This window comes from Monodon monoceros, unplaced genomic scaffold (genome assembly GCF_005190385.1).
Source record: "Monodon monoceros isolate NGI ecotype Baffin Bay Population unplaced genomic scaffold, NGI_Narwhal_1 Super_Scaffold_9, whole genome shotgun sequence".
NCBI classification, from domain to species: domain Eukaryota; kingdom Metazoa; phylum Chordata; class Mammalia; order Artiodactyla; family Monodontidae; genus Monodon; species Monodon monoceros.
The window spans coordinates 15,417,173-15,432,084 of record NW_021703786.1 but is presented as its reverse complement, the minus strand read 5'-3'; the positions used below and the strand labels follow the sequence as shown (position 1 = coordinate 15,432,084).

The following is a 14,912-nucleotide window of genomic DNA, read 5'->3' as shown; positions in this document are numbered from 1 at the left end:
TGTGTGTGTGTGTGTGTGTGTGTGTGTGTGTGTGTGTGTGTGTGTGTGTGTGTATCAAACCCATGTCCCCTGCAGTGGAAGCATGGAGTCTTAACCAGTGGATCGCCAGGGAAGTCCCTGTAGCACATCTTTATTTGTTTGTCTGTTGTTGGGCACTTGGGCTGCTTCCGTGTCTTGGCTGTTGTAAATAGTGCTACTGTGAACATTGGGGTGCATGTATCTTTTTGAATGAGTGTTATTGTTTTTTCTGTATTCATACCCAGGAGTGGAATTGCTGGATCATATGGTAGTTCCATTTTTAGTTTTTTGAGGAACCTCCGTACTGTTCCCCATAGTGGCTGCACCAATTTACATTCCCACCAGCAGTGTACAAGAGCTCCCTTTTCTCCACATCCTTGCCAACATATATTATTTGTAGACCTTTTGGTGATAGCCATTCTGACATAGGTGTGAGGTGATAATCTCATTGTTGTTTTGATTTGCATTTCTCTAATAATTAGTGGTGTTGAGCATCTTTTCATGTGCTTAAGACATATTTAGAAAGGCTTTTGCCAGCCAGAGATTATTTTTTTAAATCACTATTTTAGTAGTTCCTGTTATTTAAATCTTTGTTCCATCTGGAATTTTCCTAATAGGTATAAGGTATGAATACAACTTAGATTTTTGCTTCAACACCATTTATGGAATAATCCATCTTTTTCCCCACATCCAGTTGCCACCTTTATCATATACTAAATTATATATGTATTTGATTCTTCTTCTTACTCTTTGAATATGCTCTGTATTCGTGTTTAGTTCCATACTTATTATAGTTACTGTAACTTTGTAATATGTTCTGATGTCTGGTAGAGCAAGCCCTCTCGTTACACTTTATTTTTCTGAATTCATTTAGTTCCTCTTATTTATTTTTGCATATGGACATTGGAGTCAGATTGCATAATTATAAAATGAAAAAAATCCTGTTGGTATTTTTATTGGGATCATATGATATGTAACTTAAGAGAATTAACAATATTTAAGATATATCCCCAACTAAGAATATTATTTACCTTTGCATTGTTTGTCTTCTGTGTCTTTAAGTAGTGTTAAAATTTTCTTCGTAAAGATTTTACATATTTCTTATTAAATATATTCCTAGGTGTTTTATACTTTTTGTTGCTATTATGAATGGGGTCTTATCTTCCATTATATCTCCTAGTTATGAGATATACGAGGTTCTTGATCCCTCTATATTAATTTTGTATCATGCTACCTTACTAAATTTTCTTTTTATTTCTAATAGTTTCTCAGTTGACTCTTTTAGATTTTCCTGACATATAGTCTTATCACTTGCAAGCATTGAACTTTTATCTATACCAATTTTATTAAGAGTTTCTATCAAGAGTGGCTACTGAACTTTTATTCTGTTTTCAGCATCTATGGAGTAAATTATATTCCTCTTTTAAATCTGTTTTACTGAATTGGTTTAGTTGTGTTTAAAACACTATAAGAAATGTTTTGGCGTTAAGGTAGATGGTATCCATCTGTTTTTAGTATGACCCCCCTCCTTAAAAATTATAAACTTTTTATTGTGAAAATTATCATTACCTCAGAAAAATGCATGTAACAATTTTACAGCTTAGTACTATAACCCTAAGAACCTCTCACATGCCCCCTTCTTTTTTTTTTTTTTTTTTTTTTTTTTTTTTTTGCGGTACGCGGGCCTCCCTCCGCCGTGGCCTCTCCCGCTGCGGAGCACAGGCTCCGGACGCGCAGGCTCCGCGGCCATGGCTCATGGGCCCAGCCGCTCCGCGGCACGCGGGATCCTCCTGGACCGGGGCACGAACCCGTGTCCCCTGCATCGGCAGGCGGACTCTCAACCACTGCGCCACCAGGGAAGCCCTCATATGCCCCCTTCTGATCACATCCTCTCCTTCCCCAAAGAGACTACCTTACTTTGACTTTTGAGGTAGGAATTTTCTTTTTTCTTTTTAAAAATATTTATTTATTTATTTGGTTGTTCCAGGTCTTACTTGCAGCACGTGGGCCCCTTAGTTGCGGCAGGGGGCTCCTTAGTTGTGGCACAGGGCTCCTTAGTTGTGGCATGCGAACTCTTAGTTGCGGCATGCATGTGGGATCTAGTTCCCTGACCAGGGATCAAACCTGCGCCCCCTGCATTGGGAGTGCAGAGTCTTATCTGCTGCGCCACCAGGGAAGTCCTCAGTAATTTTCTTAATTTGCTTTATAGTGTGACGATGTAAGTGTGCATCCCTGAGCAATATAACTTAATTTACCCTTTTTTTTTTGTATTTTATATAAATGGAATCACAGTAAATACTGTGTGGTTGCTTTCACTCAGTATTAAGTTTTAAAGATTTATCCATGTCATTTTGTGTAGCTGCAGTGCCCTGTATTCCATTATAGGAATATACTGAATGTATTTATCCATTCTCCCACTGGTGGACATTGATGAACATCTGGATTGTTTCAGTTTGGGACTACTGTGCACAGTGCTGCTATGTACTTAATGTTCAGGCTGGTGCACATAAGCACACTTTTCCATAAAATATATGCCTAGGAGTGGTCTTGCTAGGTTATAGGGTATACATATCTTTAGGTTATAGCAGTTACATTACTTCCAGGAGTGGATACCATCTTTTCTTGTCCTCATTAACACTTGATATTTTCAGACTTCTTGCTGTTAGCTAACTTGGTGGGTATCTGATGGAGGTTTTAATTTTTATTTCCTGATTTTAATGAGGTTGGTTACCTTTTATATGTATATTGGACATATTTATTTCCTCTATTGTGATGTATCTGTTAAAAGTTTTTTGTCCATTTTTCTACTGGGTTCTGTGTCTTTTTCTTAGAATTTAAAGGCATTCTTTTTATGTTCTGGATATAAGTTCTCTGCCCCTTGTGTGTTACAAATATCTTCTGCATCTTCACTTTCTTAACGGTGCCTCTTTTGTTTTTTTTACAAGTTGCCTTGTTTTTGTTTTTATTTATTTTTGGCTGTGTTGGGTCTTCGTTGCTACACTCGGGCTTTCTCTAGTTGCGTCGAGTAGGGGCTACACTTCGTTCCGGTGTGTGGGCTTCTCATTGTGGTAGCTTCTCTTGTTGCAGAGCACGGGCTCTAGGTGCGCGGGCAGCACGTGGGCTCTAGAGCACAGGCTCAGTAGTTGTGGCACACAGGCTTAGTTGCTCCGTGGCATTTGGGATCTTACCAGACCAGGGCTCGAACCCGTGTCCCCTGCATTGGCAGGCAGATTCTTAACCACTGCACCACCAGGGAAGTCCCTGACCTAGATTTTTTTTAATAAGGAGAGCAGGAGTTACCTCATAATTACTCATTGTGTTATTCATTGATAACACAAATTGGCTTTAAGGGCAACAGTAGGTTCCCTTATAGCGGTGTAGGTGTTTACTAAATAAAAGGCATTGTATCCCTCTTGAGGCCTATTATGGCAGAAGAGAGAACGAGAATTAACATATTAAGTGACAAAGTGGGAAAGGCCAGCTGAGAGGGGGGAAATTACAATGAAGTAAAGCAGATTCACAAAGGGGCCTGAGGATCCTGGTATTCTTTGTGGAAGTAAGCAGGGTAATTTAAAGGAAAGGTATTGGACCAGATAGGATACCTGCACAAATATTGAACAAACTCTTTGTTCTAGAAGAACTCACGTGAGAGAGGTTCTCAAATTTTGTCAGAGACTAAGTGGTACAGTGATTAAGAGTGTCTGCCTTCTTTTGGTTATAGTTAGAGAGTTTTGCACTGGCTGATTGTACAAAGAAGATGAGCCACTTCACTTTTGTGTTTTCTAAAGATGAGTATGGTTTTTGAATTATGGTTGGCCAAAGTCCTAAAGACCTAGGCAAGAGTGCCTCCTTGTCAATAAGCCACACTTGGAAAACCCAGAATGAGAACACATATTCATTAGATTTTTTTGATAAATGGGCTCCCTATAAAAATTTGACCAGGATCGCAAAAGGAATATCTTTAAAAAGATTTTTTTAAACAATTAAAATTTTTTTCATAGTTAATATGTACACATGATGCCAAGTTCAAAAGATATGTAGTACTAAGTAAGCCTGCTAAGTAAGGCCTCTCCAGCCTTCCAGCTCTCCTGCGTGGAGACAAAGTTGTCAGGTTTGTATGTATCCTTCCTCAGATTGTTCTATGCATTTACAGACATATATGTGTATATACATTCATGTGTGTGTGTCTGTATATCTACGGATATCTATAGATATATGGATGTGTGTGTGTCTATATTTCTATATATACATATGTAATGTGTGTGTGCTCATAAATGATAGCATACTGTGTTCTGAAATTTTTTTTACTTAAGTCAAAATTATATCCTAATTGGTTTTTAAAAAGTGACATTTAAAATCCAATTTATAGGTCTATCTTGTTATGAACTTTGTAGGTATATATTGTCATGAGTAAACTTTTATAGTCAAAGTGAATATTGTTAGTAGTTTTGAGTATAAGATTTTTCTTGTTACAGTTTTATACATGCTATGGTTATATTCAAATTTTGCTTCTGTTTATTTGATTACTAAAATACATACTTAACACATGCATGCTTATTCCCAAGTAGGTATGTTTATATCCATAGATTTGAAAATGCCAATTACATTTAATTTTTTTGTGAAATGTAGCACTCCATGATAAGTAATTTGTCATAACCAGACACTATGCTAAGCACTTTGCATAGAGTATATTATATAATCTTCAAATAACTAAGGAGTAGGTAATGATTTTAATTTTACAAGTATGACAATGAAGGCTCAGAGAGTTGAATAACCATATATGCCTGATTATAAGATTCCTACTCTCCCATTTAAAATATTTTTTAAAAAGCTTTTTAATCAAGGTTAAGTTTGGTTAAGTTTAATTTTATTGTTTATACATGATGTAGGAAAGTGTCTACTTATAATGCTCAGTTTACATGTATACATTTTAAATTATAAATATGTTAATATAAACTGTTATTGATACATTAGTATTAAATTAATATGAACATTAATTTAGAAATATTACCTTTTCTTCTCTACTTCAATGAAGTATATTTATTCAGACTTTTCATATGTATTTTAGTATTAATGGCTTTCCACACTTTGAACAATCTAATTGTTCCAGAGCAAATATTATCTTCTAAGGTATTTGAGATAGATCCCTTTTTGAATCACTGTATTATGTTTTAATTGGAAAATTTCTCTCTAGCTATAAATCCCCATTCATATAACATTAGTAAAGGTTTTTTTTTTTAATATTTATTTATTTATTTGGTTGCACTGGCTCTTAGTTGTGGCAGGCAGGCTCCTTACTAGTGGCATGCATGTTGGGATCTAGTTCCCTGACCAGGGATCAAACCCAGGCCCCCAGCATTGGGAGCGTGGAGTCTTATCCACCTGCGCCAACTTATTCCCTGCACCACCAGGGAAGTCCCAGGGTTTTTTTATTAATGTATTTTGTGTGGATGGTATTGATGATCTCTATGATATAATCACTTAGTCTGTTGCTTTTTAAAGTGATCTATTTGTGCTGCTAATATTTACTAAACCTACTATGTTCCAGAAACCATTCTAGCATTGGAGGTAGAATTGTGGACAAAACCAAGAATCAACATTCCAGATACATATATTCAATCTGGAAAGAAAGACAGTAACAAATATGTGGTGTAAAGTAGTGATAAGTACTCAGAAATCACATAAGAGGATATAGAGTGAAGATTGTTGTTTAAGATGATAGAACAGATTTCTAAAGAAGTGATTTGAGCAGAGACCTGAATGACATAAAATGTGTAGGTAACTGGATAAAGAATTTTCCATGAAGTTGCAGAAACTCTGAGGTTGGAGAATGCTTACAGTCTTTGAGGAACAACAGTGAGGCACCAGCAGCAAAATATGAGTTCTAGTCATTGCTCCGTATCTTCAATGACATTTTGTTATGTTTCATGTGTACAACATTATATTTCTACTTCTGTATACCATACAGTGTGCTCACCACCAAAAATTTCATTTCTGTTCATCACTATACAGTTGATCTCCTTTACCCATTTTGCCCTCTCCTGGGCACCCTCCACCCCCAGTAACCACTACTGTGTTCTCTGTATCTGCATGTTTGTTTTTGTTTGATTTAGTTTGTTCATTTATTTTGCTTTTTTAAAATTAGTTTTGTTTTATATTCCACATATCAGTAATATCATATGGTATTTGTCTTTCTCTATCTGACTTATTTTACTTAGCATGATAACCTCAAGGTTCATCCGTGTTGTGGCAGATGGCAAGATTTCATCTTTTTATGGCTGAGTAATATTCCATTGTGTATATATCCCACATCTTTATCCATTTATCTGTTGATGGGTGCTTAGGTTGTTTCCATATCTTGGCTATTGTAAATGAGGTTGTGATGAACATAGGGGTGCATATATCTTTTGAATTAGTGTTTTCTTATTCTTTGGATAAATACCCAGAAGTGGGATAGCTGGATCATATGGTAATTCTATCCATTCATTCATTCATTCTTTCATTCATTCATTTATGGCTGTGTTGGGTCTTCATTGCTGCACACGGGCTTTCTCTAGTTGTGGTGAGCGGGGGCTACTCTGTGTTGTGGTGCGTGGGCTTCTCATTGCAGTGGCTTCTCTTGTTGCAGAGCTCTGTAGTTGTGGCACTCGGGCTCAGTAGTTGTGGCACACAGGCTCAGTTGCTCTGCGGCATGTGAGATCTTCCCAGACCAGGGCTCAAACCCGTGTCCCCTGCATTGGCAGACGGATTCTTAAACCACTGCGCCACCAGGGAAGTCCCGGTAATTGTATTCTTAAATTTTTGAGGAATCTCCATACTGTCTTCCATAGTGGTGGCTACACCAGTTTACGTTCCCACCAACAGTTTATGAGAGTTCCCTTTTCCCCAGATCCTTGCCAACACTTGTTATTTCTTGTCTTTTTGATAATAGCCAGTCTTAACAGGCATGAGGGGATATCTCATTGTGGTTTTGATTTGCATTTCCCTAAAAATTAGTGATGTTGAACATCTTTTCATGTGCCTGTTGGCCATTTATATGTCTTCTTTGGAAAAAATGTCTATTTAGCTCCTCTGTCCATTTTAAAATCAGGATTTTTTTTGTTGGTGGTTGTATGTGTTGTTTATATATTTTGGAGATTAACCCCTTTTCAAATACATCATTTGCAAATATCTTCTCCCATTTGGTAGGTTGTCTTTTTGTTTTATTGATGGTTTCCTTTGCTGTGCAGAAGCCTTTTAGTTTGATGTAATCCCATTTGTTTATTTTTGCTTTTGTTTCCCTTGCCAGAGGAAGCATATCTAGAAAGACATTGTATTGGTAAGACCAATGTCAAAGATTCTGCCCGTGTTTGGCCTCTCCCGTTGCGGAGCACAGGCTCCAGACGTGCAGGCTCAAAGGCCATGGCTCATGGGCCCAGCCGCTCCGCGGCATGTGGGATCTTCCCGGACCGGGGCACGAACCCGTGTCCCCTGCATCGGCAGGCGGACTCTCAACCACTGCGCCACCAGGGAAGCCCTGGGGTTGTCTGTCTTTATATTGAGTTGTAGAAGTTTTTATGTGTATTCTGGATACAAGTGTTTTGTCATATATACAAAGTAAAATATTTTCTCCTGGTCTGTGGTTTGCCTGTGCATTTTCTTAATAGTGTCTTTTGATAATTACAAGTTAAAAAATTTTTTTTACATATATATGTTCTTTTCCATTATGGTTTATCACAGGATATTGAATATAGTTCCCTGTGCCGTACAGTATGATATTAACGAAATTTGATCTATCAGTTTTTTTATTTTATGGTGAGTGCTTTTTTTGGTCCTCTCCAAGAAATAATTGCCCATCTTAAGCAGACTTAGCTTTTCATTCTGAATATTTGGGACTCTGTTAGAGGCTTAGATCTCACTGATTACTCTAGCTGCTGTGTGAAGACAAGATTATAAGGCAGCAAAAGTGGAAACAGACCAGTTAACAGTTTATTGACCGGGGACATATTAATACGTCTTTTGTTAGCCGATACAATTAACATCACCGTGAGACATTGTTAGAGCTTAAAATTGATCAAGGGTTCATTATACAACTTATGATTGTCGTTATCATTCACAGTTTGCTCCATTAGGTTTTTGTTCCACCTTGTGTATATTATAAACGCAAGTTTATTACTGTAAAATTTTCAAAAATGATGCATTGTGAAATTTTGAGTGAAGAATATTTCAGTGAATTTTATCCAGATACTTTCACTGTTTGTCTGAGCGACGTATATACTAGTGTTTCAGAAGATGATAGTTCTTCAGAACATAGTTCTGATTCAGACGAATGTGAATATTAGACCAACAAAAAGACAAAACACCTTAGTGATTGATTCTGATATGGAAAGTGAAAATGAAACCCATGGTGCTGGAGAATGATCCTTTTCTTCGGCAGAAGAGTGGGTTGAAGACAACATTTCACAAAAATTAGAAGACTTTACAGGTGTGTCAGGTGTAACTTTTTTTTTAAATAAATACATTTACTTATTTATATTTTGGGCTGCGTTGGGTCTTTGTTGCTGTGTGCGGGCTTTCTCTGGTTGCAGCGAGCGGGGGCTACTGTTCGTTGCTGTGTGCGGGCTTCTCACTGCAGTGGCTTCTCTTGTTGCGGAGCATGGGCTATAGGCGTGCAGGCTTCAGTAGTTGTGGCATGTGGGCTCAGTAGTTACACGAGCTCTAGAGCGCAGGCTCAGTAGTTTTGGCACACGGGCTTAGTTGCTCTGCGGCATGTGGGACCTTCCCGGGCCAGGGCTCGAACTCGTGTCCCCTGCATTGGCAGACGGATTCTTAACCACTGCGCCACCGGGAAAGCCCAGGTTTAACTATTGAATGTAATAACCCGCAAAATGTTAGTGAAATAGCAATTTTTGGTAACGACTTTTTTGAGTTGGTCACGTCTCAAACAAACTTGTATCATCAGCAGAATGAAAAATCATATAAAAAGTATGATGAGGGTTTAAAATGTTCTGATGTAACCAATAGTGACATGAAGAAGTTTCTTGGATTAATAACTTTGATGGGACAAATAAGAAAGTCACACTGGAAAGAACATTGGTCGACTGATACCTTACTTGAAACACCTATCTTTCCAAAGATTATGACGAGAAGAAGGTTCCAACAAATAATGACATTTCTTCACTTTAATGATAACTCAGGAACTCCACTTCCTACAGACAGAATTTCAAAAGTTAAACCTCTTTTGGTTTATTTTCTACCAAAAATGTTTAATAAGTTTTTAAAATATTTATTTATTTATTTATCTATCTATTTATTTATTTATCTATCTATTTATGCGGGCTGCGCCGGGTCTTAGTTGCGGCATGCAAACTCTCGGTTGCAGCATGCATGTGGGATTTAGTTCCCTGACCAGGGATCGAACCTGGGCCCCCTGGATTTGGAGCATAGAGTCTTACCCAGTGGACCACCAAGGAAGTCCCTCTACCAAAATTTCAATCAATCTATATAACCATACAAGAGCTGTCACTTGTGGAGGCAGTGATAAAGTAGAGAGGATGACTCAGATTCAAAACCTGTAACCCCAGAAAACTTACAAAATACGGAATTTTGGTCAGGATGGTTGGTGAAAGTGAAACTGGATATATATGCAACCTTGAGATTTACATGGATGAAGGAAAGAAACTATAAGAAACAATATTATCGGTCCTACTACGTTATCTTGGTTCGTGGCACCATATTTACCAAGACAGTTATTACAACAGTGTGTCCACATCTGAAATATTGTTGAAAATAAAACCAGAGTTTGTGGGACTATAAGAGAGAATCGTGATCTACCAAACCAATTAAAGGAGAAATCTAAAAATCTGCAGAGGGGAGAAATGACATTCTTACGGAAGGGAGAAGTGACTCTTCTTATATGGAAAGACAAGAGACTGGTCCACATGGTGACAACTATTCATGACGCATCCATAGCCTCTCCATAGCATGGATCCATAACATCTACAGGAAGGAAGACAGGAGGACTGGCCATCAGATAGCTAAGCCCACTTATATATTAGAGCAGCTGTCCCCAGCCTTTTTAGCACCAGGGACTGGTTTTGTGGAAGACAGTTTTTCCACGGATGGCGGGGGGATGGTTTAGGTGGTAATGTGAGCGATGGGGAGCGGCAGATGAAGCTTTGCTTGCTCTCCTGCCACTCACCTACTGCTCTGCGGCCCAGTTCCTGACAGGCCACGGACCACTACCGGTCCATTGCCTGGGGGTTGGGGACCCCTGTATTAGAGTATAATAAATATATGAAAGGAGTTGATCAGTCTGATCAATATCTGGCAAACTTCAGTATCTTCCAGAAAACTTGAAAATGGTATAAGAAAGTAAGTTTCAATTTGAGTAATTGAGGTTTATTCAGTGCATTTAAAATTTTACTGTAACCTTAATGCATAGAATAAAATGACTTACAAGCAATTTTTCTTAGCAGTAGCTGGAGAATGGGTAACTGGACATTCTGGTAAGTGTAGTGGTAGTCCCGAACCTGGTCCTTCTTGTGGCGTTTCACAAAGATCCACCTTGTCGACTCTCAGGTAAAATAAAAGAATATATGCTAGAGGAAATAATATACACAGGACTAAAAAAAAAAAATGCTGCCAGAAAGGGTAGAGTCTGCTCTTAGGGGAAAGTGTAGTGAAACACGGTATATTTGTGATAGATGTTCTGTTCCCCTGTACAGAGGTGCCTGCTGTACTGCATATCACACTCTAACAAAATATTAGAATGCTTTAGTAAGACATGTACAAAGTTTCAAATAAGTACATTACGTGCAAAAAAAGTTGTTGATATTTACTCAAACTTGGGTGTTTCAATATTCCCTTATGTAACAAATTGCCGGCCACAGTTTCTGCAAAAATCCCCTGGTCAGCAATGTTAAGAGGCTATTGTAGTGGTCGAGGAGAGAAAATAATGGTACTCTGGACTGGGCTGTAGTGGTGGAGACACTGAAAAGTCTGGGATTAACGGTGTTGAATTTGCTTGTTGGATGTATGATATAAGAGACAGACAGACATGGAGGGGAGGCAGTTAGGATCATTTCGTATTTTTGACTTGAGCCACTGGATAAATGGTGGTGCCATATGCAGAATATACAAAACTACAATTGACCGAGGTTATTTCAAACTCTAATGTACATTTGCCAAGTAGTATGTTGTCCAATATAAAGTAATTGGAAGAGTATCCCATAATACAATAGACATTTAAAGAATTCAAATATATGGCTACTCCCTTTTTACTAAGAGAATTTTGGCGGAAATTTTGCTCCTGTTCTGGTACACATGTATAGTTGATATGTACATTTGGAAGCATATTTTGTAGAATGTAACCTAACAATACAGTGCTTGATTATTTCAATTTAAAAACTGCTATTCTTTTGTTTTTCTAGCTTCATTTCTTACCATTTTGAAGCTTTTTTGTGCATCTATAAAAACAAGTTAGCTTTAGTAAACTTTTATGGAGATGGTCTTTGATCATAGTACCTCAGAGGTATCATAATGCTACTTCATATATTAGTTAGAAAGGTACATTCTTAAGCCTTGAAGTGCTTCTTAGCTTCCCTGTAGGCAAAGTAAAATTCTATTCTTGGGGATCAAGTTAGAGCAAATCTCAGATTTTTGCCAGCAAAAGTCATTGTTTCAGTAGAGATTTCATTAATATTGTATATATATATACCAAGTCTTGAGTTTTTGTTCAAATTTAGGAGCTAGCTTATGATAGCAGAAAGAATTTTGGCAACAGGAATAGGAAGGGAACTGAGTTCTAGTCCAGCTCTGTGACCTTGGGTGAATCATTAGCTTTATATGCCTCATTTTCTTCATCTGTAAAATGAGGAATAATTGATTAAAGTTCTTTTAAAAACTGAAGTTATAGTTTCTTATTGATTTTGTAAAGATTTTGGCTTTATAAAGACATGTTTGAACCATCGTATTAGAAACATTGGAGGGATTTCCCTTGTGGTCCAGTGGGTAAGACTCCATGCTCTCAGTGCAGGGGCCCCGGGTTCGATCCCTGGTCAGGGAACTAGATCCCGCATTCATGCCACAACTAAGAGTCTGCATGCTGCAACTAAAAGTTTCCATGCTGCAACTAAGAAGTCCACATGCCGCAACTAAGAATCTGCATGCCGCAGCTAAGAATTCTGTACGCGGCAACTAAGATCCCGCACGCCTTAACTAAAAGATCCTGCATGCCGCAACTAAGACCCAGCGCAACCTAAATAAATAAATAAATATTAAAAAAAAAAAGAAACATTGGAAATTTAATCTTTGGCTGACTCATTTGAAAAAAAAAAGTGAATTGTGGGCATCTTGCCTGGTTCATAGAATGTTATTAAGTTTGAATCACTGTTACCCATATCAAACTTAAGCCTGTGACTGGTAAGCCTACCTCTCTTAATAATAGCTTATTGAGATATAATTCACACACCATACAGTTCAATTCAGTGGTTTTTAATATAGTCACAGAGTTGTGCAATCATCGTCAGAATCAATTAGAGCATTTTCTTCCCCTTTTTTTAAAAAAAATTTTATTTATTTATTTGGCTGCGTCGGGTCTTAATTGCGGCATGTGGGCTCTTCGTTGCGGCATCCGAGCTTCTCTCTAGTTGCGGCACGGGGGCTTCTCTCTAGCTGTGGTGTGCAGGCTCCAGAGTGCGTGCGCTTTGTAGTTGTGGCACGTGGGCTCTGTATTTTGCGGCATGCAGGCTCTCTAGTTGAGGTGCACTGGCTCAGTGGTTGCAGTGCACGGGCTTAGTTGCCCCGCAGCATGTGGGATCTTAGTTCCCGACCAGGGATTGAACCTGCGTCCCTGCATTGGAAGGTGGATTCTCAACCACTGGACCACCAGGGTAGTCCCTTAGAACATTTTCATCATCGCAAAAAGAAAGTACCCATGAGCAGTCACTTCCCATTTCTGCATGACCTTCCAGCCCTAGGCAATGGCTAGTCTACTCTGTCTCTATGGATTTGCCTAATCTGGACATTTCATATAAACATGTGGCCTTTTGTGTCTGGTTTCTTTCACTCAGCATAATATTTTCAAGGCATATCCATTTTGTAGCATATATCAGCGCTTTGTTTCTTTTTGTTGTAGCATAATATTCCATTGTATATCACGTTTTTTCTGTCCATCAATTGTTGGACATTTGGGTGGTTCCTACTTTTTGGCTACTAAGATCTCATTTGTGTATAAATTTTTGTATGGACATATGTATTCATTTCTCTTGGACATATACCTAAGAGTGGGATTTCTGGATTATATGGTAACTGTATTTAATCTTTTGAGGAACTGCCAGACTGTTTCCCATAGCATTTGTTTTTGTTTGTTTGTTTTTTTGGCTGCACAGGGTCTTTGTCGCTGCACGTGGGCTTTCTCTAGTTACAGCGAGTGGGGACTACTCTTCATTGCAGTGCGCGGACTTCTCCTTGCGGTGGCTTCTCTTGTTGTGGAGCACCACGGGCTCCAGGCCCGCGGGCTCCATAGTTGTGGCTCACGGGCTTAGTTGCTCCGTGGCATGTGGGATCTTCCCGGACCAGGGATCAAACCCGTGTCCCCTGCATTGACAGGTGGATTCTTAACCACTGTGCCACCAGGGAAGCCTGTCCCATAGCATTTGGAAACATTTTTACATTCCTATCAGCAATGTATGAGGGTTCCAAATTCTCTACATCCTCCCTTAAACCTTATTATTGTCTGTGTTTTTGGTTATAGTCATCCTAGTGGATGTTAAGTAGTATCTCATTGTGGGTTTTTTTTTTTTTCCATTGTGGTTTTGATTTGCGTTTCCCTGATGGTTAAAGATGTTGAACATCTTTTCAAGTGCTTATTAAGGCTGCCTCTTTGGGCAGTTTTTCTTTTGGAATGGGGATATGATGTGGTTGGGAGTTGATCTACTTAGCTCTTTTCCTAAAGTGTCAACTAAGCATTCTGAAGTATCAGTTAAATAAGCAGACTCTTCTCACTCCTGGTAGGGAATAAATCAAAGTCCAAATTTAATCCACACACCTGTTTTCACCTTCTTTATTTCTGTAAAATGTAACAAAGAATTTCACTGGAAAAATGATTTATATCTTGTTGGAATTGTTACCTATGTTTGGGTGGGGGACAGAACCTTTACTGATGTATCTTTAACACCGAAATCTTAGCAATCTGCTCAGTATTTCAAATGTTCCTGAGTAAGACTGCAACATATAAAGCAGTATCATAGTCACACAAAGATGAGAATGAAGCGTGTCTGGGAATCTGGTAGAAAACCTTTTCATATTTATAGCAGCCCTATTTCCCTTATAAAAGTTTTGTGAATTAATATAGGATGTGTAATTGTTTCTAAGGAGCATATTTAACTTAGGTTACATAGCCTAAAATACGTTACTTTGAAATGATACTCTTGTTAATAGGAACTTAATTTATTAAATTAAGAATATTTAGTTTTAGTAGAGATTTTGCTCTTGAAAATGTTAATTGCTGCCATCTGGATTTGGTCTTATCAGTCCAATCAGATTTGTGAAGTAATTTTTTTTTTCCATTCCAGAAATACATGCTACAGGATTTAACTATCAGAATGAAGATGAAAAAGTCACCTTGTCTTTTCCTAGTACTCTCCAACCAGGTAGGAGAAATGGCTTTTGTAAAATCCTGTTATGAATAGTGACATCTTCTTCCAGAAAAATTTATCATATGCCCTTTTTTTTTTTAACTCATTGTTTTAAGGAGATTAAGTATTAAGACAGAGCTTTAGACAGAGTCAGGTGCACTTCAACTTTTGGGCCACCAGAAAAAATAAAAAAACATAGAACATAATGCATTGTTTTCACCTTTTCAGTTTTTTAAAAATATATCTACCTAGCTCCATCTTCTACTAATTGAATCC

At 38.1% G+C, this 14,912-nt stretch overlaps 1 protein-coding gene across 3 annotated transcripts in view; it reads left to right on the top strand.

The window, feature by feature from the left end:
• Positions 1-14,912, top strand: part of NPEPPS (aminopeptidase puromycin sensitive) — a 97,250-nt gene that overhangs the window by 41,437 nt on the left and 40,901 nt on the right. For 2 of the 3 annotated variants that reach the window (XM_029211838.1, XM_029211837.1), the window contains one exon: positions 14,574-14,651. In XM_029211838.1, the coding sequence (XP_029067671.1) occupies positions 14,574-14,651 (78 nt within the window). Of the gene's footprint in view, positions 1-1,812; positions 1,949-14,573; positions 14,652-14,912 lie in introns of those variants that run through there. The other variant, XM_029211839.1, reaches the window with a different exon arrangement.